This window comes from Oncorhynchus nerka, linkage group LG4, assembly GCF_034236695.1.
Source record: "Oncorhynchus nerka isolate Pitt River linkage group LG4, Oner_Uvic_2.0, whole genome shotgun sequence".
NCBI lineage: Eukaryota > Metazoa > Chordata > Actinopteri > Salmoniformes > Salmonidae > Oncorhynchus > Oncorhynchus nerka.
In genome coordinates this window covers 13899037-13922872 of record NC_088399.1, presented here as the reverse complement: position 1 = coordinate 13922872, position 23836 = coordinate 13899037, and the positions used below count along the sequence as shown (strand labels likewise).

Sequence of the window (23836 nt, the reverse complement as noted above, 5' to 3'; positions counted from 1 at the left end):
CAAAGCACAGCCCCCACACCACCTGAGGGATAACTTCAACCACCAACTTACCATCCTGAGACAAGGCCGAGTATAGCCCACAAAGATCTCCGCCACGGCACAACCCAAGGGGGGGGCGTCAACCCAGACAGGAAGTTCACATCAGTGACTCAACCCACTCAAGTGACGCACCCCTCCTAGGGATGGTCTGAGACCAGCCACCTGGACAGCTGATGAAACTGTAGGTATGCACAACCAAAGAATTTCTGCACAAACTGTCAGAAGTCGTCTCAGGGAAGGTCATCTGCATGCTCGTCATCCTCACCAGCGTCATAACCTGACTGCAGTTCAGCATCGTAACTGACTTCAGTGGGCAAATGCTCACCTTCACTGGCCACTGTCATGCTGGAGAAGTGTGCTCTTCACGGTTGAATCACGGTTTCAACTGTACCGGGCAGATGGCAGACAGCGTGTATGGCGTCATGTGGGCAAGCGGTTCACTGATATCAGCGTTGTGAACAGAGTGCCCCTCGTGTTTCCACATGATAATGTATGGCCCCATGTCGCAAGGATCTGTACATAATTCCTGGAAGCTGAAAATGTCCAGTTCTTCCATGGCCTGCATACTCACCAGACATGTCACCTATTGAGCATGTTTGAGATGCTCTGGATCGATGTGTACGACAGTGTGTCCCAGGTCCAGACAATATCCAGCAACTTCGCACAGCCATTGATGAGGAGTGGGACAACATTCCACAGACCACAATCAACAGCCTGATCAAGTCTATGTGAAGGAGATGTGTCGCACTGCATGAAGCTAATGTTGGTCCCACCAGATACTGATTGGTTTTCTGATCCACACCTCTACCTTTTTTTAAAGGTATCTGTGACCAACAGATGTATATCTGTATTCCCAGTCATCAATCCATAGATTAGGGCCTAATTTATTTATTTCAATTGACTGATTTCCTTATATGAACTGTAACTCAGTAAAATCTTCGAAATTGTTGCATGTTGCTTTTATATTTTTGTTCAGTGTTTATAACAACTATATAACTTTTATACTTGCAAAGTTTGTGTCTGTAAACATCTGAAAGCTTAATGCCTCTTAAGTTTATGAAGTAACTTAATTAAGTGCATGTACTGTATGTAACTACTGAGAAACAACAATTCATTTTGAACTTCCTAAAAATCTGACCATAGCTTTGACGGTATCAAAGCTCCAACTTGCCAACTAAGCATGTCTGACAAAGTCCTTGCTGGCTGCAGGACAGAGACCTCTGTTCTGTCGGCTTGCAGTTTAGAGTTGGTGATTTGTAGATAAGCCAGTGTGTTCTACTAAACCCACCATTATAGCATGCTTGTGCCGCCTGTGCTGTAATTTACTGTGAACAAACTGTTAGGAGGAGACCCCAGAGCCTGTAATTCTACTGGTTGTCCTCTTCAGAGGGGCTGGAGGACAGATTACTTCTGAATTTCAGTCGGTTTTGGTGGGATGGAGTTTTGGCCTGCCTGGTGACATCAACAGGTGGTAAATTAGTTAATAGACCAATAAAGAGACTTCCAAAGCTCTATGCAAATAACAGCTAATTTTCAGTTTTCCCTTCCCCCCACTCAGACCACTCCCAGACAGTCCGAGCAAAATTCTTACTTGAGAAATTGCTCTTTGTTAAGAAGCTATTTTCGTTTCTTTTTGAAAATTTTAATTGAACTGTTTGCAATGATGTTAGGCTGATGTATTTTTGTGGCGTCATGTTTGTTGAAAAAAATTATGGTGCTCCTGGGTGGCGCAGCGGTCTAAGGCACTGCATCTCAGTGCTAGAGGCGTCACTACAGACCCTGGTTTGATCCTGGGCTGTATCACATCCGGCCGTGATTGGAAGTCCCATCGGGCAGAGCACAATTGGCACAGTGTCGTTAGGGTTTGGCCAGGGAGGCCGTCATTGTAAAAAAGAATTTGTTCTTAACTGACTTGCCTAGTTAAATAAAATAACAATTACGTTAAATAAAATGTAAAAATAACCAGGTTGTATACTGTTAATAAACATATGTGTTTCATTTTGCTACACATGGATGGAGAGAGAGATATGAAGGACAGAGGTTTGAGTCCCCCTGCTGGACATCAGATACTGTCATGTTTTCCAGCTGCTTGTCAACAGTAAAAGAAGGACAAGTGCATAATGAAGAGTTGAATTAACTCAAGGTTGAGTTAACAGGTTTAGTTAACAGGCTAACTCAAGACAATGAATAAGTGAAAAGTGATTATGAAATAATCATAACAATGATAGCAAAAAACACAAGGATACTAGAAATGGCTTAGGGTGTTATTCTTGTTCCAATAGTGCTGTATGGTATTTTATATTAATAAAGCTTTATATAATAAGTATCAGCACATTATGTAGTTAGTTATATATGGTCTGTGCTATCTGGGATCCTTGGGACATCGCTATCCCATTGAAGTTGACATTTTATATGGTAAAGTTTAGGGTTAAGGTTAAGTTCAGGTAAGGGCTGTGGTTAAGGTTAAGGTAGGGATTAAAGTTAGGGTAAGAGTTTAGGGTATGGACGTCCCAAGGACCCCAGATAGCACTGACTATTTATATATGGTGTGGGATAATGTCTGTATGGAAAGGATAATAAAACAATGTTGCTTATGGCATTGTCATTCAGTTGAAACGTTTTTCTTTACTCTCTTTTGCTTTTATGTAAAAAACAAATATTTACAGTACTGTATAATACCATAGGCCTAATTATATGTGTATATCAAGGTGATGCCAGAAAGCAAAAAAAAACAACGTAAATACCGGTTGCCTAATTGAAGCAATCTAAATGATCTCAAAATCTGAAGAGAGAGTTGGGACCAACCCTCAAATACATTTTAGGTACATATGGTAACATACCGTTACATCTCATGGCTGTTATTATACCCATCTATGGCCGTTCCTGAGATCATTTGTCTGGTAGAACTTTTCTCTTGTTTCCTTTTATTTCAAGAACATCCGTTTCTTTATGACCAAGTTGTGCCTCCTTGGGAACGGTTTGAATTGTTGCAATAACGTCAGACGGAAGCAATATCCTTTTTTGGTGATATCCTGTTAAGAGTTATTTTGAATGGCTCGTCAGACAATTGAAAAGTGTAGCCTATTTTGAGACCACACAAACTCGAGAGCTGCTTCGTGATGACAGCCCCCGCAATCTCCACTTGACCGGTGCGGCTCGAGACTATAAATTGGCTCGCAATGGTCATGGGGAGGACATGAACACCTGTATCTGCAAGTAGATTGTAGTTGGGGAAATGTAACTGATCTCGTCAGAGAAGCTTTTCGAAAGCAAGAAGAAAAGTCTAATGTTCAGGAGGACCAGGGACGGAGAGCAGAAATGGAGAGCCCCATAATTGAAGACAGGCAAGTCATATTATCTATGTTGTTTTAATTTGCCTACAAGTTGACAAATTAAAAGGTATGTCTGGTCATTGAATGGCTTAAATTGAATGCACAATCTGGGATATCAATGAATGACATTGACTCTTGAAGAATATAGGCCTATGCCTTATGATCCTATTCGTTGTATAACTGTCATGCCCAGAACAACCAATATTCCATGGTGTTATGGTTATTTGAGTCTTGGTAAACAGATTCCAGAATGTGGTTTTAATTTAACAAAATATAGGAAATGATGCATTTAAATACTGTTATCATACAGTATGGTAATTGTGGTCTGAAAGATCATTTTTTAAATATTGTTTTTTACATGATTTCTCTTAGATTTATCTGCCAACCTTTTTACAAGGAAAATCATAAAGACATGGAGTTGGATGATTGGTCACCTCCAGCTGCTGATCTTACACAGAAGATGGTGACCCAAATTGAACACTATCTTTCCGATGAAAATCTAGCAAAAGATGCATTCCTTTTAAAACATGTGAAAAGAAACAAAATGGGTTATGTGAACATAAAGCTGCTGACATCTTTTAAAAAGGTGAGATACTTTTCTTTTCCCTAATATTCCAACTAATGCAATTGAAAAAAAATATCCTGTTTTAAATATGTTGACTTCAATTTTGTTATAACACATTTTTATATCAAGGCATTGAGATATTAATTTGATATTTACATCCATGTTCTATTAGATGAAGCCCCTGACCAAAGATTGGCGAGTCACAGCCTACGCCCTAAATTACTCCTCCAAACTAGAAGTCAACAAGGAGGGCAACAAGGTCCGTCGCAAAGACCCAGTACCAGAGTCCCTCTTGGTTCAGGTGCCCAGCAGACTTCTGTTTATGTGGAACATCTCTGCTGAGCTGACGTCGAGTGGCAATGGTGGTGATGAAGACGTCCCTGCACCCCAGAGGAGCACTATGGAAACGGCCATCACTCTCCTGGAGCCCTTTGGAAGCATCTGCACAGTGAGGGTGTTCCGGCCGGGGAAGGAGCTCCCACAGGAAGTCCAGAGGTTCGCCAACAGGTACCCTGAGCTGTGCTCCCAGGAAAGTGTTCTGGTAGAGTATGAGGACTTGGAAGGCGCCGGCAGAGCCTACCACCAGCTGTCCCAGTCCGAGGACTTTGTGAGAGTCGTCCTGATCGGGATGACATCGAAAAAGAAAGCAGGGCATAAGATGGGAGGCTGCGTTGAGAACAGAGGTGCCGGTAAAGGGGTATCAATCGCCAACCGCTGCTTGGAGCAGCTCCAGTTCCAAGGGGAAGACTCTTCTGCGTGGAGTTCGTCCGGCGAATCCGAGATGGCCTCTCCGATGCACATGCCTAGGTTCTCCTCAGGCCAGGTATGCAGGAGCCCCTGGGACAGCCCTCGCTCTAGCCCCTACCACAGCCCCAGGGTCCTCCGGGCACCTCTTCCCACCCTTCCGCGGGTCTCTCCGCTCCTGGCCTCCGAGATGTGGAGGAGCCCCGACACCAGCCCGGATCTCAGTCGACGCAACTACGAGAACCCGGCCGATAGCAGCAGTCTCTGGTTCCAGAGGCGTAAACTGGCTGCGGTGCAAACCTCCTCCCTGGATGACAGCAGCAGCAGTAAGCAGGGTCGTCTGGGTATTAAGAGGGTCCTAATGGGGGATTCCCTGCCCCCCGGGGTCATCCGGTTCCCCTACGGGCCAGATGGGACAAGAGGATTTCCCAGCTCCTTCGTAGGAAGAACACTTCAGTACACCCTCAAGACATGACTTCAGACCAATGCTGTTCATGTTGTTTGTTATGTTTTAGAAAGTAATCTACTGAATTGTACAGATTTTATTTTATAGTCTCGTATAGACCTGTGTGCAGGAAAAATTGTAACAAGCATCTTGAAGGTGAATTCTAGAAATAACATTTAGGGACGGTATCCCGAAAATGCTTAGTTCGGGACTAAGATGCACTTACAATGGAGTATCTCCATTAACTTGCTATAAGGACTAGGACTTCTGTTATGCTGTTAAATCCTGTGGCTAACATCTCAACATCTACCCACACAGTGACTATATCTTAACTTCCTATCTTTCCTCATTCTATGACTCAGCTGCAGTTATTAATATTCTTAAAAGGCCCAGTGCAGTCAAAAACGTTCTTGTGTTCTATATATATTTCAACACTATGAGGTTGGAATTGTGTTAATTGCCTGTTAGTGTAAGAACTGTTTGAAAAAGCCACCTGATTTGGTGGGAATTTTGGTGACATCACCAGGCAGTATATTAGTTAATAGACCAATAAGAGTTCCAAACCTCTCTGCCAATAACAGCTAGTTTTCCCCTCCCCACTCAGACCACTCCCAGACATTCCTAGCAAAATTCTTGCTTGAAAAATTGTTCTTTGCTTAGAAGCTTTGTTTCTTTTTGGCAATGTTTAATTGAAAGCAATCATAAGCTAATTGTTACCCAGAAATGATTTGAAACAGCTGCTGTTTTGACTGAGTGCAGGTCAACATTGCACCGTGTTCTAGTGAAGAAAAGCTATTTGTATAGCCCAGTTATGATATAGCCTGAAAATAAACTTGAGTATGTCGATTTGAATGAGAAACTGCCAATATGAATGTCGCCATGACAACATGGGAAACTGTCTGAGCCCTCTAGTACTGTGTCGAGAGTCCCTGCACCACAGCAAAGGGCTTCTATTCTGATTCAAAAAGCTGACAAAGGGGTTTGACAATGACGAAAATGATGCCTCATAAGAGCTCTTTTGTTGCCAATTTCGGCGTGTCAATTAAAATGTACGACGAAGTCTCTTGAATGGCTGAGGAGTGTTTATATGATTACTGTGAACCCCCCCCCAAATCATCATAAATTCACATTAGTATGAAAAGTAGGGGACCAAAAAGAAAAGAAAAGCATAATTTCCCATCCCATATCTGTTACTGGCCAATCAATGACCACCACAGGGCGAGATAACACACATCAGCCTGAATCGTGTACACTACCCATTCAGATGTGAAGAAAGACAAATCAAAATACAGTATGATGTAATCAATTGTATTAAAGCAAAGGGTGGACAATGAATGAGTTTAATAATATTTTATGTAAGGAATGTGTTAAAACACAGAAAATGTATTTTTCCGAGATGTCTTGTCCAGAGACAGGGGGGGCAGCAATGGGTTAGGAAACTGGAACAATTTAGTGCTTTATCTCACAACACAACATATTCCGAACCCATCTCAACATAAACAAATTAAAAAACAGACCATGGGTCCTCTGAAGATGCATGCATTTTTCACAACACTCAAAATCACTGGCATGTGATCAAATTCTTTTAAAAGGGTCAAACAAACTAATTTTATTTAATAAAAGAAAAATCTCAAAACGGATTTGATCTTACTTCTAAGGATTGGTCTTAGTGCAGTTCCCCTGTACATGACAAACACTCAGATCCTGTTCAATCCAACTAGCTCACAAACAAATACTCCCTATAAACATATACAGTAGATAGCAAGTACTGTAGCTGGCATACTGATTGTGCCATTCCTTTGGAGTGGTGCCACATTTGCCTTACATGCCATATTTTTACTTTACATTTGACATTGTGGACAAACAGAGCATTAGTAAAAAAAAGCCATACTAAATCTTATGCTTTCCAGGATGCAAATATATGAGGGGTTGGTATCCATTTATGGAGAAAAACATTTTCTGTTGTTGAAATTATCAGTCAGGTGGTATCTGTGGTTACTAACTAGCTGCTCTGTAAGCACGTTACTAATGCTAACAAATCCTGATGCAAGCGTTGGTCTTCAACTGACTGATAAAGAAGACAACTTAATCTGTTAGACAAACATGAGGATGAAGGTCTAGTATTACATAGCGCTGTCGTGGACAGTAACTTACAGTGCATTCACCATTTTGTATCTGAGCAGCGTCCACCTGTCACAGTGGATGCCACAGCCTCATGGGACGTCCTCATTGGGACGTGCATAAGTTCAGACACTGGACAGCCATTTTGGATCAAAAGACCTCCAGGTCGGCAGCATTGTAGACTACGGGTGTGTCCTCAGTGCCCATGGCAGGTTCTGGTTCCGGTTCCTGTTGGCCCTCCTCTTCGGCAACCACCTCGAGAGACTCCAAGGCCTCGTTGGTGTCGCTTGCGAACGTTTCTCTGGAGACGTCGTCGTGTTCCTGCAGGTTCAGTGTGTTGATGGCCTGCTTCATCTTCTTGGCAACCACGTGTCGCCTTCGCTTCTGCGCTGACTTCTTGCCCTTATACTCCTTCTGGGTTTCGTCATAAAATATTTCCTATTTAAAAATGAAATGTTTACAGAAATGTGATTATTAAAAACGTAGTGTGTGCATATAGGAAGTACAGAAAAAAAAGATAGGCCAACACTGATTCAGTGGACAGGATTAGAGAAGTGCACGAAAAGCCACTTGATTTTACAGTGTCAAAAGTGTCATACCTTAAGGTGCTCACTAGAGATACTGGGAGTGTTCTTCAGCAAGTTGAGATACACCCCTCCAGGAGTCCGTCGCCTGCTGCCATCCTACAGTGAGGTGAACATATCAAATCATTTCACACAGACTTAACAAATGGTTACAGAACAATCTAGCATAAGGGTACTAATTCAAATATGTTTTAGAAAGGCATGCAGTTACACAAGTGATGATTCATTGCGATGAGAATTGGGACATTATGGATATCATATAACAGGAGTTGTCAATTAACTCAGCTGTATCTCTATCTCTAAACTGAAACAAGAACAGATGCATACCATAATGTACACACCACCAGTTTCCTCAAGTGTGGCGGTCTCTCCAAGCAGTTCTATTGCTTTCTTCTTCCCAATGACTCTCACAATTCGCTCAATCAATTCCTTTTTGGGCTCTTGTAGCCTTGAGGGGAGAAAATGGATCCGCAAGTTAGTATGAGGTTATTGTACGACTGTGTGATATTGTTGACACTGTGGAAAGAAGAAAATAATGACATTTTATTTAGCCCGCATGGCAAGCCAAACATTTCATATGGCCAAATATGAAATAGCCGAGACATTCCAACCAACCAGCTCACCTGTGGGCTATCTCTTCAATCACCCTGTCGTCTGGGTCTTCCTCTGTGATCTCATACCGACCCTCGATGTCCATCTCAGCCCTGGGGCCCAGCCTCTCTTTGGCCGATCGCTTCCTCTTAAAATGGCCGCCTCCATTCTCTTCGGCTGCCGGCCCGCCACGCTTCATGTACTCGTCCAGCTGAGTGTCCAACATGGCTACCTCACCCGGCTCCTGTTCCTCCCTCTCCTTCTCCATGAGCTTGCGGGCCAGGACGTAGTTATAGGTCTCCACCTGCCTGCTGGCCATGCTAATGGCACCATCCACACCAAGGAAATCCAGCTCAGCTTCCACTGCCTGCTGGGTCTGCTCCTGAACCACAGAGCCCCAGATGTTGTTGACTTTGCGGCCGCCTGGGTTAGCCTGGGGGGCTCCGAAGTGGGGAGTGGGGACCGGGGCAGGTTGGGGAGCGTTGGAGCACTTCTGCCGCTTCCGCCTCCACACCGCTGCGTCCTCATCCGAGTCTGGTTCGCTATCGCTGGAGTCCGCGGTTCTCATGGTGCTACGGTAGCTTGTGGCTGACGTGGCTGTCTGTGGAAGGGCCCTACTCTGGAAAGACTGGCCACTGAAAACAGGAGCTGCTGCAGGCATCTAGTTGGTAAGAGAAGACTGTCAGATCATTTTCCAATTTAATTATACAAGGCCTGACTTTGAGCGGTTCTGGACTGATTCCCACCTACGTGTGTGTGTGTGTATACAGGGCGCTCTGTGAATGGCGCAAAATAAATTGTTGTGCACTCCGTGGATGCTCTCTTGGTCCCACTTCACATGCCATTCTCCTCTCTCACCTGACATGCAGTATGTAAAATCTGACACTTCACTTGCATAAGGAGTGACATGTCACATTTTCTGGCCTATCCAGACAAAGGATCGATTTCCTTCGCCTGTGATACTCGCAGCTCCGCTTACAATACTGGATATGAAACAGGAGGCCCTAGAGATTGCAGCAAAATCACTGTGATATTCTCAGATGGATTTAGAGCTCTCAACATGAAAAATACCAAATCATTTTGTAGAATTGACACAAGACCACTTTCCCTTCGTCACAAAGGGATGAATCGGTGCTTAAAGCCGATGGTGTAATGAGTCAGCAGGCATTTGAATGGAGTCTCTGCTTCGCTCAAAGGACACTGGGCAGAAAATGCTCTGTTGTAAGTTATATGAAATGGTGCTAAATTTGTATTTTACAGTTATAAGAAAGGTGAAATATTATAGTATGTCCTTTCTAAATAGATGTCTAAACTATATTTATAAAGCATTTCAAACCTTATTCCCCCCACTTTGTGGAATAGGAAAACAATGTATGATTTTTCATATTTGTATATTCATATTTGTACTGTGTACTGGAGTCCTGAAAAGTGATTACCTCAGCAATTTATAGCTATTCATACCAGAAAGGTGCGATTTTAATATATTTCTGGCAGTATAACTAGGTATTGTTTATGGCCCTCATGATAAATAATTACTTTTGGGTATTTACATTTTTACATAAAATTGTACAGGTTTTAATACCAAAGTAGTAGGCTCTTCTCATTACCGGTAGTTGACATGTAACAGTTAATCTATCGTGGACAGATTCATGTGAAGTGACACTTTTGCAATAATTGTACTTCTAGATAACCGAGATTAGTCATTCGTATAGTCATTGCCTAGTTAAATAAAAAAAGGAGTCTAGATTAAATGCAGCAGCATAAATTAGCTTGAGTGGCCACACCAGCTAAATGTAGCACACGCTTTCGATGCACTGGGACCACTGAGACTTGCAAAAACTATATAGCAATCTTTGTGGACAACGTGCTCCTCTAGCAAACTGTAACTAAAGACTGTTCTTCAATTTGTGCTGTAGCTACGTTGCAAAGCTAGCGTCGCGAACGTAGCTAGCTAGCTTTAGCTAACGTTTGCTTCCATTCCCACGTTTGCAGAATCAGACAATCCATATTGTTAATGTTTAAGAACGTCTAATTGAATTATTTTCATACCTGGGGTTTAACGTCAACTGTTGTTCCCATTTCTGAATCAGAGTTTGATCCAGAAATCTCTCCATCCTCCAAATCATCCATTGTATCTCTGTTAACACCCGCCATTTCTCCAGTCTTACTCGGAAGTAAATAAAAGTACCAACATCTACGTCACAACTTTTCCCCTCTTGATAAATTATATTTAAATTGTCATAGTTTGTGATTCAAAAACAAGACATGAACAATACCCGTGTAAATATAGATTGTATGTATTTATATTTATTTAACTACAGTTTGCTGGTATGTTACTATACAAATTCAAATGGAAAAATAGTTAGCAGAGAACGGTTTCGATCCGTCGACTTCTGGGTTATGGGCCCAGCACGCTTCAGGTCAAATGTTATTTGTCACATGCGCAGAATACAACAGGTGTAGACCTTACAGTGAAATACTTACTTACAAGCCCGTAACCAACAATGCAGTTTTAAGGGAAAAAATAAGATAAGATAAGAATAACAAATGATTAAAGAGCAGCAGTAAATAACAATAGCGGGGCTATATACCAGGGGTACCGGTACAGTGTGCGGGGACACCATGTCGAGGTAATTGAGGTAATATGTACATGTAGGTAGAGTTATTAAAGTGACTATGCATAGATAATAACTGAGAGTAGCAGCAGCGTTCCATTGAGGGGGCAATGCATATAGTCTGGGTAGCCATTTGATTAGCTGTTCAGGAGTCTTACGGCTTGGGGGTAGAAGCTATTTAGGAGCCTCTTGGACCTAGACTTGGCGCTCCGGTACCGCTTGCCATGCGGGAGCAGAGAGAACAGTCTATGACTAGGGTTGCTGGAGTCTTTGACAATTTTTACAGCCTTCCTTTGACACCGCCCCTGGGGCCAAGCTTCCTGGATGGCAGGAAGCTTGGCCCCAGTGATGTACTGGGCCGTACGCACTACCCCCTGTAGTGCCTTGCGGTTGGAGGCCGAGCAGTTGCCATACCAGGCAGAGATGCAACCCAGGATGTTTTCGATGGTGCAGCTGTTAAACCTTTTGAGGATCTGAGGACCCATGACAAATATTTTCAGTCACCTGTGGGGGAATAGGTTTTGTCGTGCCCTCTTCACGACTGTCTTGGTGTGCTTGGACAATGTTAATTTGTTGGTGGTGTGGACGCCAAGGAACTTGAAGCTCTCAACCTGCTCCACTACAGCCCTGTCGATGAGAATGGGGGCATGCTTGGTCCTCCTTCTCCTGTAGTCCACAATCATCTCCTTTGTCTTGATCACGTTGAGGGAGAGGTTGTTGTCCTTGCACCACACGGTCAGGTCTCTGACCTCCTCTCTATAGGCTGCCTCATCATTGTCGGTGATCAGGCCTACCACTGTTGTGTCATCAGCAAATTTTATGATGGTGTTGGAGTCGTGCCTGGCCGTGCAGTCATGAGTGAACAAGGAGTACAGGAAGGGACTGAGCACACACCCCTGAGGGGCCCCCGTGTTGAGGATCAGAGTGGCGGATGTGTTGTTACCTACCCTTACCACCTGGGGGCGGTCCATCAGAAAGTCCAGAATCCAGTTGCAGAGGGAGGTGCTTAGTCCCAGGGTCTTTAGCTTAGTGATGAGCTTTGAGGGCACTATGGTGTTGAACGCTGAGCTGTAGTCAATTAATAGCATTCTCACATAGGTGTTCCTTTTGTCCAGGTGTGAAAGGTCAGTGTGGAGTGCAATAGAGATTGCACCATCTGTGGATCTGTTGGTGCGATATGCAAATTGGAGTGGGTCTAGGGTATCTGGGATGATGGTGTTGATGTGGGCCATGACTAGCCTTTCAAAGCATTTCATGGCTACAGACGTGAGTGCTACAGGTCGGTAGTCATTTAGGCAGGTTACCTTAGTGTTCTTGGGCACAGGGACTATGGTGGTCTGCTTGAAACATGTTGGTATTACAGACTCAGACAGGGAGAGGTTGAAAATGTCAGTGAAGACACTTGCCCGTTGGTCAGCGAATGCTCGGATTACACGTCCTGGTAATCCGTCTGGCCCTGCTGCCTTGTGAATGTTGACCTGTTTAAAGGTTTTTCTCAGATCGGCTGCAGAGATCGTGATCACACAGTCGTCCGGAACAGCTGATGCTCTCATGCATGTTTCAGTGTTACTTGCCTCGAAGCGAGTATGGAAGTTATTTAGCTCGTTTGGTAGGCTCGTGTCACTGGGCAGCTCTTGGCTGTGCTTCCCTTTGTAGTCTGTAATAGTTTGCAGGCCCTGCCACATCCGACGAGCGTTGGAGCCGGTGTAGTACTATTCGATCTTAGTCCTGTATTGATGCTTTGCCTGTTTGATGGTTCGTCGGAGGGCATAGCGGGATTTCTTATAGAGTCTAACATTGTATCAATTTACAGTCCCACTGTAACAAAGTGCTTATATCCTTCAGTAAACTTTTTTGAAGGTATCCCGTTTCTCTAATCACCATCACTATTATTATTATTATTAGTATTTTTTTTTTTTTTACTGTTATTGTTGATGTCATTATCGGACTTCGATAGTGTCTTTGTCATTCATGCTAATAAAGCTTAAATTAATCTGAATCTCCCATCACAGAGCATCAATACAGTTATGATGTTTACAATAAATCAAACTGAACTGTTTAGTTGACATTTTATTTCTACTGTCATCATTAGTTACTTTGTCACTACCTTCAAAGAAACAGATTTGAATGTATTCAGATGAGATTGTTTCAGTAAATTAAATTCCAATTAATTCCAGATTAAATTCAAGAATTCATGATGCACGCATTTTCACAGTACTAGATAAATATTTACCATCTATATGCCAAAAGCCTGGGCCTCTGATAGAGACTGTAGAAGTGTCATCAAAGCATGCTTCAGTATTCCCCCTTCTCTCTAGGAACATTTGTGTGCCCAGGCCCCATAGGCGTGTCAAAAGGATCCCACTCTGGTAACCAATGTAGCTGACCGATGTAGAGAGAGACAAGTGCCTCAGCAAAATGCAATCTAAAGCATGTGTGGTCCAAAGATGAGAACTACCATCTTTGGCAAAAGCCTGGGCTCCAGACAGGGACAGTAGAATTCTCCCCACTGCATGTTACAACAGTAAAATAATATGTTTTTCACCTCGTCAAACTGATTCTATATTTAATGTCGTCTTTGAGATGCTCAAACAAGCATGTGTGTATCTGTAGTTGGTGTTCTTCAAATGTATAATGCACTAGACTGTGCAAGACAGAATCCACAAAGAAAAGAGAACAGGCAAATGCATATGTGGTCCCAATGTCTAAAGAGGGATGGCAGGGCTAGTTCAAATTGCAGTAGGATAATTCTCCTCACAGTTTAGTGAATCAGCCTATGCCTGGTGAAGAGCACTTGGTTGATCTCAGGGAGTGGGACACAGGAGAGCTGAATAGATCATGTGAGACAAAAGTGAGAGACATGAATGAATAAAATAAATCATCACAGAAAAGGAATGTAGTTTGTGAGCTAGAAAATAAACATCCTGAGTCTGAGGCAGGGTGCTCTGCAATCATCCTACTCCAACTATTGACAGGGATAATATGGCATGTCTAGTTTGTCAGTATGAATGAAATGAGTGGGTCCTGCATTGATGACTGTATTAGATTTACACTACTTGTCCTATCAATTGTTGCAGTGTTAAATTATTACTTGGAATAAACTGATAGCTAAAATGCTCCTTGTCCTGGTATGGCGAGATAACTTGATCCCGCGTTGGAATATGGTGATACGAGCGATTATTTCAAAGACCACTACCGTAAACCACGCCCCTGTGGGCAGATCTAGGCATGTTGCACTGGGACGTGAAGAAAATTATCTTATTTTACAATTGGTCCGCCGTGGTTCTATGTAGCCTAGTTATGCTAATATATTTGAGACGAGTGTATTGCAGTTAAATTCATCTTTGATTTAATAAGTCAAATATCTTTGAGTAGTGTAGAGGACTGCTAATTCCTATGTAGGTGACATTACATTACTGCTAATTCCTATGTAGGTGACATTACACTACTATAGCTGAGACACATAGTAAAACAGGTCGGGCCCCATACAGGATATTTCTCACACACACACTCACTGTAATCATCCAGAACACTGTCACAACAGGATACTCCTAGCCACAGGTGCTAGCCGGCAGTTCCGCCACAACTCCCCTGAAGATAGGGACGCACACACTTTACACACTGACCCCAGAAGACAGGGATGACGCACATACAGTACACACATAGCTGCCGAGGACACCCAGATAAGACACCCACAGATTGGCAGAAAGCCTAGACTTAGTGACTGAAGATAGCGCACACACCAGATCTCCTTTTCATCTGAACATGGTGTGACGACCAAGAACAGGCATGGCAGGATTCTACGATGACGGACAGACAACAGAGCCAATGCCGGATGACTACACCCCAGCCTGATCCAATCCGAAGATCCGATCTCCTAGATATCAACCTACTTTCTGTTCTGTATATGAAGCTTGTACCCATTGTTAACTAGTGCCTTTTTGCTAGTCTCTGATGAGCTAACAGAGGGGCCCGTATATACGCTGTACCAGATATCTCCACTCTGAAATAAACCTGTCGCTTGTCGTACAATCTACCACCTTGTCTGCATCGATCCTTGACCGAGTCACCCTTTATCATATCCCATTATTAACAGTAGTAAACAGGGAAACAACAACGAGTCCCAGACAGTTCGCAACAGAACATACCAGAGGGGACCATTGTTTTCTAGGCTACCTACATTATTGGGATCAGTGTTTGCAGTGGTGTAAAGTACTTAAGTAAAAATACTTTAAAGTACTATTTAAGTAGTTTTGGGGGGGTATCTGTACTTTACTATTTATATTTTTGACTGCTTTTACTTCACTACATTCCTAAAGAAAATGTACTTCTTACTCCATACATTTTCCCTGACACCCAAAAGTAGTCATTACAATTGAATGCTTAGCATGACAGGAAAATGGTCAAATTCACGCACTTATCATGAGAATATCCCTGGTCATCCCTACTGCCTGGCGGACTCACTAAACACACGTGCTTAGTTTGGAAATCAAATCAAATGTATTTTATATAGCCCTTCGTACATCAGCTGATATCTCAAAGTGCTGTACAGAAACCCAGCCTAAAACCCCAAACAGGTGATGAAGCACGTTGGCTAGGAAAAACTCCCTAGAAAGGCCCAAACCAGGCTATTTTTTAACCTTTACTTAACTAACAAGTCAGTTAAGAACAAATTCTTATTTTCTATGACGGCCTAGGAACAGTGGTTTAACTGCCTGTTCAGGGCTAGAACAACAGATTTGTACCTTGTCAGCTTGGGGATTTGAACTTGCAACCTTCCGGTTACTAGTCCAACGCTCTAACCACCAGGCTACCCTGCTGCCCTATGATGGGTGGCCAGTCTTCTTCTGGCTGTGCCGGGTGGAGATTATAACAGCACATGGCCAAGATGTTCATAAATGACCAGCATGGTCAAATAATATGTCTGGGACAGGTTCTCATTTACAACTGCGACAAGTTCTCATTTACAACTGCGACCTGGCCAAGATAAAGCAAAACAGTGAGACAAAAACAACACAGAGTTACACATAAACAAACGTACAGTCAATAACACAATAGAAAGATCTATGTACAGTGTGTGCAAATGTAGAAGAGTAGGGAGGTAAGGCAATAAATAGGCCATAGAGGTGAAATAATTACAATTTAGCATTAACACTGGAGTGATAGATGTGCAGATGATGTGCAAGTAGAGGTACTGGGGTGCAAAAAAGCAAGAGGATAAATAACAATATGGGGATGAGGTAGTAGGGTGGGCTATTTACAGATTGGCTGTGTGCAGGTACAGTGGTTGGTAAGCTGCTCTGACAGCTGATGCTTAAAGTTAGTGAGAGAGATATGAGTCACGGCCATTAGACATGGGAACATGTTTAGAATTGCAAGACAATTTGCTTCAAAAGGTCAACATTTTCTTTGCAACCCATGACAAAATATGTAGAATTGCAGCATATAAGCTAAATTCTCTCCACCAAGAAGGGGTGTGAACAGTTTGTGTCATGAATAGGGAGGGAGGGGGGGGGGGGGGGGTCCTTGCAGTCTAGAGTCCTAGGGACATCCTTCCTCCCATTGAAGTTGAAATGTAAAATGGTTAAGGTAAGGGGGGTGGTGGAAAAAGTACACAATTGTCATACTTTAATCAAATTAAAGTATAGATGCCTCCTGTCCTGCTAAGCATTCAAAATGTCATGACTACTTTTGGGTGTCAGGGAAAATGTATAGTGTGAAAATGTCATTATTTTCTTTAGGAATGTAGTGAAGTAAAACTAAACGTTGTCAAAAATATAAATAGTAAAGTGAAGTACAGATACCCTCAAAAACGTAGTACTTTGAAGTATGTTTTACTTAAGTACTTTACACTACTGGGTTAGGGTAAGATAAGAGCTTTAGAGTAGGAACGCCCCAAGGATCCCGGATAGTACTAACAGATTATGTCTGAAGGAGGTGCTGCGCGTGGACCAATCACTGGCGAATGTCACGAGGCCCAAGTGGAACTGGTGGAGCACGCCGTTTATTGCACCGGATATCCAACCATGCAGCGCTGCTTCACATTAACCATTGTACGGCACTGGGCCCTTCGAAAGAAACTTTTCACTATCAGCTACCAACAATCAGCAGCCATGTCTACACTTCTGATAAACCAGCCCAAATATGCCTGGTTGAAAGAATTAGGCCTGAGTGAGGATAATGACGGTGTTTACAACGGGAACTGGGGAGGCAAAGGAGAGGTAAAACATGCAAGGGGATTAGCTAGCTACACGTTATGTGGGTCCTGAATTCTAAATATAAATCCAGACATTATCGGCAAGCTAACTAGGCCACATAGTGGACTTTGCTTAGTACGTTAAGCTAAAAGCCCAAGTTTGACAATTGAGACAGATCAAAATGTTACGCAAACTTGTCCGAATAGTTTGTTGCTTTGACTTTTGAGTTTCTTAATTCATTGACACATTTGATAGGTTATACAATGTAACGTTAGTAATCAAATTCAACCAATTTCAGTAGTTATGTTTCAGCGAATATGTCTCCACTGTACTTGGTTAGCATAGCAAACTAAGTTAGCTAGGTAGCTGGTTTACTTTGCTACCTAGATACGTCGTCGAGTTTCTTGAGATACAGGAACCTACTTTACGCGGTCTAGCTGGCTAGCATAACGTTACCTAGCTAGCACATGGTCTCTACAGGTAACAAAAAGCCGTGCGACAGATTTACAGCTGTCAAACTATTACATGACACTTACAGACATACAGTACTTAACGAGGCAGTTATGAAGTCACTGTAAATGTAAACTGAACTTCCTACAGTTTTCTTTTGTCGTTTATATATTTTTTTGCGCACTGCACATGTCTTACCCTACAGCGACACCTATCGGCCAGATATGATACCTATCGGCCAGATATGATAGGAGGTTGAATTTGATTCAATTGTACTGAAAACTTAGTAATTTACTCTCACTAACCCCCAATGCAATTGTCAGGCAGTATCATGGTATAACCCATCGACACCATTCCCTTTTACTGTATTCTTTATAGACTAACGTATAAAGAGTAAGCTACATAATGTCAAGTATAAGTAGTGGACAGTGTGTGTTGAAAAGTGCACTGCTATCTCAGTGGCTTCAGATAGCAATGAAGTATCCAATTCAAAGGCTGTGAACTGTATACAGTAATAATTTCCCTGCTCCTGTGGTGGGGTGTTCTAATCGGTGTTCTTTCTTCAAGGTCATCACCTCATATTGCCCTGCCAACAATGAGCCCATCGCCAGAGTACGCCAGGTAATGTCAATAAGGTCTCACAGTTCTATCAGAGTATACCACTGTCACCATTTCTAAAAATATAAACCACTGCTACCATTTTGCAATTTAACATAGAAATTGTGCATGGCCCCAATTGTGGTTTTCTGTTCAATTCTGCTCACCCAAATGTCAACATGGTTTGTTTAAAATGGCCGACCATCTCATTTTCCAAAAGCTTCTGAATGGCCTTGTCTTCAAGGCGTCAGTTGTTACTTGTTCGAGCCAAACCAGGTTTATATTCATAATGCTTCACTAAAGATCAAAAGTCCAATATTAATCATCTGACCTGGATTCAAAGTTACTTTATATACTTTATTTTTTTTAAGTCTCTCTTAAAGGAGCCTTACTGACCCCAATGCAAAACGTTAATGTAGTGAAGTTACTGGATACTGTTTCCTTTGTTCAGGCAACCATGGCAGAATATGAAGAAACTGTGCAGAAATCGAGGGATGCCTGGAAGGTGTGGGCAGATGTAAGTATGGTGGCTTAACCAAGAATGTGTCTTCATTGCTCATTTCATTTCACCTTTTGAACACGCCAACACTAAAAATCACATTTTCTCGTCAAATCTAGATTCCGGCCCCTAAAAGAGGAGAGATTGTGCGTCAGATTGGTGACGCACTGAGGAAAAAGATCAAAGTCCTGGGCAGTTTGGTAAGACCTATCACAAATGTGACCGCTGTAGTCTTGGCTGCAATCACACAGTAAAAGGGCAACATAACTACGATGATGAGATTCATAGCAGCTCTGTAGACTTTGACACTACCATGCTAGAGCTTGTCTCTTTGGTGTTTCAGGGGAGAGGACAGAGCCATGCTAATAAGGGATGCAGTACTCAAAATGGAACAGTGCTCAAAAGGGAAACTGTTTTCTGTTTGTAGGTGTCCCTGGAGATGGGAAAGATCTATGTTGAGGGAGTCGGCGAGGTGCAGGAATACGTTGACGTCTGTGACTACGCTGTTGGCTTGTCTCGCATGATCGGCGGTCCAGTTCTCCCCTCTGAAAGTAAGTCTGCAGTTAACAATCCATTAAATATAGTCTTATTTATATAGGCTTTTTGCTCCATTTCGGCTCGAACACACCTGATCCTGCTCATCAGTTGCTCACCACAAACTTGTGAACAGGGCCACATATCTAGCATCTGTCCCTGTAGTCTTATTCATTATAATCTAAAAAGGCTAAACTGACCCTAGATCTGCACTCTGAGATGCTTTGTGGATACGGGCCCACGGGCGGCAGGGTAGCCTAGTGGTTAGAGCATTGGACTAGTAACCGGAAGGTTGCAAGTTCAAACCCCCGAGCTGACAAGGTACAAATCTGTTGTTCTGCCCCTGAACAGGCAGTTAACCCACTGTTCCTAGGCCGTCATTGAAAATAAGAATTTGTTCTTAACTGACTTGCCTAGTTAAATAAAGGTAAAACATTTAAAAAGACTGAAGGACAAGCCTGCACACCCAATACTTTTCCAGGACCGTAGTTGGATGTTAGAGAATCTTGGGATAGGAAATGGTGGTGTTAAATACAATTTAGTCAATTTGAAGTAATGTGATGTCTCTTTAGGACCGGGCCACGCGCTGATCGAGATGTGGAACCCTGTCGGTCTGGTGGGCATCATCACAGCCTTCAACTTCCCTGTGGCCGTCTACGGCTGGAACAACGCCATCGCCCTCATCTGTGGCAACGTCTGCCTCTGGTGAGCGCCTATAGGTTCACACTGTTAACTGTTCTACATCATTGAAATTATAGTGTGTATCAGTCTTTCTCTGCCAGTTTCATTTGAGTGATGTCTTTTAATGTTTACACCATGTCGCAAATAATTTCTGCAAGGGGACAAAGTCTAAGCTAGAAGGACTCAAACCTGTTTGAAGGGAATCAGGTTCACATTATGGCAATATACACAGCTCCTATTCCAGTTCTGAAATGTTTGTTGATTTTCCTCTAGGAAAGGAGCTCCCACCACCCCTCTAACCAGTGTAGCTGTAACCAAGTAGGTGTTTTGGGGTATTTTATCAGAGATTGAAGAGTTAATGCAAATTCTCTTATTTTAGTTACTGTCACGTTGAAGACAGAATGTAGACTACATTTGCTCATACTCCAAAATAGACGAGGCTCAATTAGACCACCAAACCATTTTTCAGCAACACACAGATGTGTAGGATTTAGTTGGATTGTGCTCAGTTGTGTCCGTGCGTGTTCCAACAGAATCGTGGCTGAGGTGTTGGAGCAAAACAACCTGCCAGGTGCCATCTGCTCCATGACATGCGGTGGCGCTGACATCGGGTGAGTCCCCTCCCCTAGTGACGGTCTTCTGTCCTTTCTCCTGGTACACTACTCCCTAGAAATACAAAAGGATTTTATTGGATGTAGGCAAGAGGGAGTGTCCAACATATTTCTTACACTAGTCTTTCCCTTTCGACCCCACAGCACAGCAATGTCGAAGGACGAGCGCGTCGACCTGGTCTCATTCACTGGCAGCACCCACGTGGGCAAGATGGTGGCCATGTTGGTGCAGGAGAGGTTTGGTGAGTCGGCACCTTTTTCACCTCTCAACCAAACTTGACCACATTTGGGACGCATTGCTTTATTTATTTTTTAAAGGTGACTTAATAGTGTTCATTTTGTACAGGTCGTAATTTGCTGGAGCTTGGCGGGAACAACGCCATCATAGGTAAGGGCGTGAAGACACTAGCTTGTTGATTATTGTCATGATACTGCGACGTTATACATGCATGAGCAGACATATTATGAATTGCCTCAGAGTAGCTAGCACGGAATGGTATGATAATTACGACTGAGAATAATAGCCTGTCCATTTAATTTCTCAGGAAGTGTGTATATACGGTTATGTTTCTCAGTTGACAGTATGTGTGTCTTCAGTGTTTGAGGATGCTGATCTGAACCTTGTGGTGCCTTCTGCCGTCTTTGCTTCTGTGGGAACTGCTGGACAGCGCTGCACCACCACCAGGAGGCTGGTAAGTTGACGGCAACATATAGACCACTATGCTCATATCTGACCAATGAAACGCGCACATGCAGCAGTCACACTCTGAGCTACAATCCAAGGCCCAGTTCAAATTATTTTACACTCCCTTTCTCCTTAAAGTTACTGATTACTTTGTTTTAGATGCTGCACGGAAGCATCCATGACGTAGTGGTGGAGAGGGTAGCCAAAGCCTACAAACAAGTCCGCATTGGAGACCCCTGGGACTGTAAGTGCTTCTGTAAAACGGATCAGCAAATTCTGTTCAACTTCTATACTAAGGTGGCTGAACATGTGACCACAATACAAGTGTGAATAGCATGGTGCATGTTTTTAATATAGACGCCCCCTTTTTCCCCTACAGCGAGCACTATGTACGGCCCGCTCCACACCAAGCAGGCTGTGGACCAGTACCTGGCAGCCATCGAACAGGCCAAGCAACAGGGTGGCACTGTAGTGTGTGGAGGAAAGGTACTGTGCTCCTGCTGTGTACATAGAGCACCTCTGTGTGATGTGGGCTGTTATGTAGTCTTTATCTCAAGGAGAAAAACCTGTTTAAATGCCATTATAAGAGGACACCTTAAGTTGAAAAATGACACTTGCACTACACAATCCTTTACTCTTTTAGCTCTAGCACAAAATATCAATGGATCAATTTGTAACCCAGTAGAAACCGTAAATAAGACCACAAACCGTTATCTGCTAATGTACGCAATAGCTGTCAAATAAAACCTGAAAAGTGGGAATATCAGAGTTTGTTTTGGTTGCCAGGTAATGGATCGTCCTGGAAACTACGTGGAGCCCACCATCATCACAGGGCTGGCTCACGATGCGCCCATCGTTCACACAGAGACATTCGTCCCCATCCTCTACGTCCTCAAATTCCAGGTAGGGCATCCATTACCTTCTGTCTCAGGAGCCTGGTTAAAGGAGGCGTAACACTGCACTTAGTCTGGTTCAACCAGATAAGCTGTACCCTGTGCAATGTTGAAAACCAGAGAAGGTGGCTACTGGCTCATTTTGATTCTTGGTTATTCGGGGGGGGATCAAATTCCTGCTAACTCTTATCTGTTGTCCACTCAGACTGAGGAGGAGGCGTTTGCCTGGAACAATGAGGTCAAGCAGGGCCTCTCCAGCAGCATCTTCACCAAGGACATGGGCCGAGTCTTCCGCTGGCTGGGGTAAGAGCTGGGTGTTGTGTATGAAGAAGTCCTTCTGAGGTGACGTGGTTCCTGAATGTTAGTGGGATTTGGGTTGTGGCTGAGGACTGGGTCTTAGCTTGAAAACAGGTTTGATCCACTTGATGGACAACAAGAATACAGTCTCAGGTGGACCACAGTACACAACGCTGTGTGTACAGTGCAATATAGCATCTAGTCTAAGTGGTGTAGTAGACATTGGAAAGTGGAGGTAGGCCTATTCATTGGAAAGAAGCTTTCTTCCTCTAGACCTAAAGGATCGGACTGCGGCATCGTGAACGTCAACATTCCTACCAGCGGAGCTGAGATTGGAGGAGCCTTCGGTACGTTGGCTGTCTATCCTTCTGTCTGTAGGCTTCCCTGTGTGCGTTAGGCTAACTGCTGACGTGTGTGTTTGTTTCCAGGTGGGGAGAAACACACAGGAGGTGGACGGGAGTCAGGCAGCGACTCTTGGAAGCAGTACATGAGAAGGTCCACATGGTGAGTGAATAAAATAAATGCTCTCTGCCAAATCACACCCCACAGGAATATTTCAGATTGTTCCACATCTCATCTTTATGGCAGACCCTCTATCACAGTTGGAACACTGCCATGTAATTTCTTCAACGCATAAGCCCCAAATTCACCGCACTATAAACCATGGTTTTACCTGGGTCTCCCGTCAGTATATTTGGGTTATCATACTCCTTTTATAAAGGGTTGGAACGATTACAGACTATGTAATTGAGGGAGGGGGGGGTGGATACTTGATTGACACAGTTTTCCTATTCTAACTTGTTCTTCTCCCCCTTCAGCACTATCAACTACAGCAAGGATCTTCCTCTAGCTCAAGGAATCAAATTTGAGTGAAGCGGGCACACAAGGAAACCGGACCCAGTCAACCTTGATGAATCTACAAGGGAAACTTAAACACTAACTAACCATTTGGACTTTGCATAGTTTATTCTCCAAAATGATAAACTTCTGTCCTAGCAACTTTTACAATCAGAAGAATAATTGGACTTGGCCAAGTGGGGCAACCGGGTGCGTTTTGGGTTGGTCATGGTGGTGGAATGCGGTTCAAGTATATATATATTTTTTGTGACTTTAGGGTTTGGTTGGAAATGGAATATTAATACTCCCATTTTTCTATTGTAAAGATGTTATATTTGGCTGAAGCGGTCATAGAACTAACCACCCTAGTTGTGTGCAATTTGTTTGTGGCACTTAACTCTGCTTTCTAATACTGTACCAGGTGCTTTGTACAAATAAATCATGCCTTTGTTTTGGGAAGATGTTTGTTTATTTTATCAGATTTTTATTGCAGACAGCAAAACAATTTGACAAGCACTA

General features: G+C 43.2%; 3 protein-coding genes across 3 annotated transcripts; 2 read left to right on the top strand and 1 right to left on the bottom strand.

Annotated features, from left to right (window-relative positions):
* The first annotated feature begins 3090 nt into the window (after positions 1 to 3090).
* On the top strand, positions 3091 to 6194 carry LOC115118470 (la-related protein 6-like). Its single transcript, XM_029647087.2, has 3 exons — positions 3091 to 3383; positions 3744 to 3957; positions 4109 to 6194. Exons 1-3 carry the CDS (start codon positions 3358 to 3360, stop codon positions 5153 to 5155), a joined length of 1287 nt encoding a protein of 428 aa, XP_029502947.1. The 5' UTR covers positions 3091 to 3357; the 3' UTR covers positions 5156 to 6194.
* Positions 6195 to 6417: 223 nt separating this feature from the next.
* On the bottom strand, positions 6418 to 10606 carry phax (phosphorylated adaptor for RNA export). Its single transcript, XM_029647093.2, has 5 exons — positions 10471 to 10606; positions 8454 to 9082; positions 8158 to 8278; positions 7846 to 7929; positions 6418 to 7684 (listed from the first exon to the last, which is right to left on the bottom strand). Exons 1-5 carry the CDS (start codon positions 10573 to 10575, stop codon positions 7397 to 7399), a joined length of 1227 nt encoding a protein of 408 aa, XP_029502953.1. The 5' UTR covers positions 10576 to 10606; the 3' UTR covers positions 6418 to 7396.
* A 6341-nt stretch (positions 10607 to 16947) lies between these two features.
* On the top strand, positions 16948 to 23776 carry aldh7a1 (aldehyde dehydrogenase 7 family, member A1). The gene is made up of 18 exons (XM_029647075.2): positions 16948 to 17257; positions 18251 to 18304; positions 18732 to 18797; positions 18899 to 18979; positions 19207 to 19330; positions 19886 to 20018; positions 20268 to 20312; positions 20528 to 20605; positions 20750 to 20847; positions 20952 to 20993; positions 21203 to 21297; positions 21450 to 21534; positions 21670 to 21776; positions 22077 to 22193; positions 22389 to 22486; positions 22754 to 22827; positions 22909 to 22984; positions 23299 to 23776. Exons 1-18 carry the CDS (start codon positions 16961 to 16963, stop codon positions 23351 to 23353), a joined length of 1725 nt encoding a protein of 574 aa, XP_029502935.1. The 5' UTR covers positions 16948 to 16960; the 3' UTR covers positions 23354 to 23776.
* The last annotated feature ends 60 nt before the right edge of the window (positions 23777 to 23836 follow it).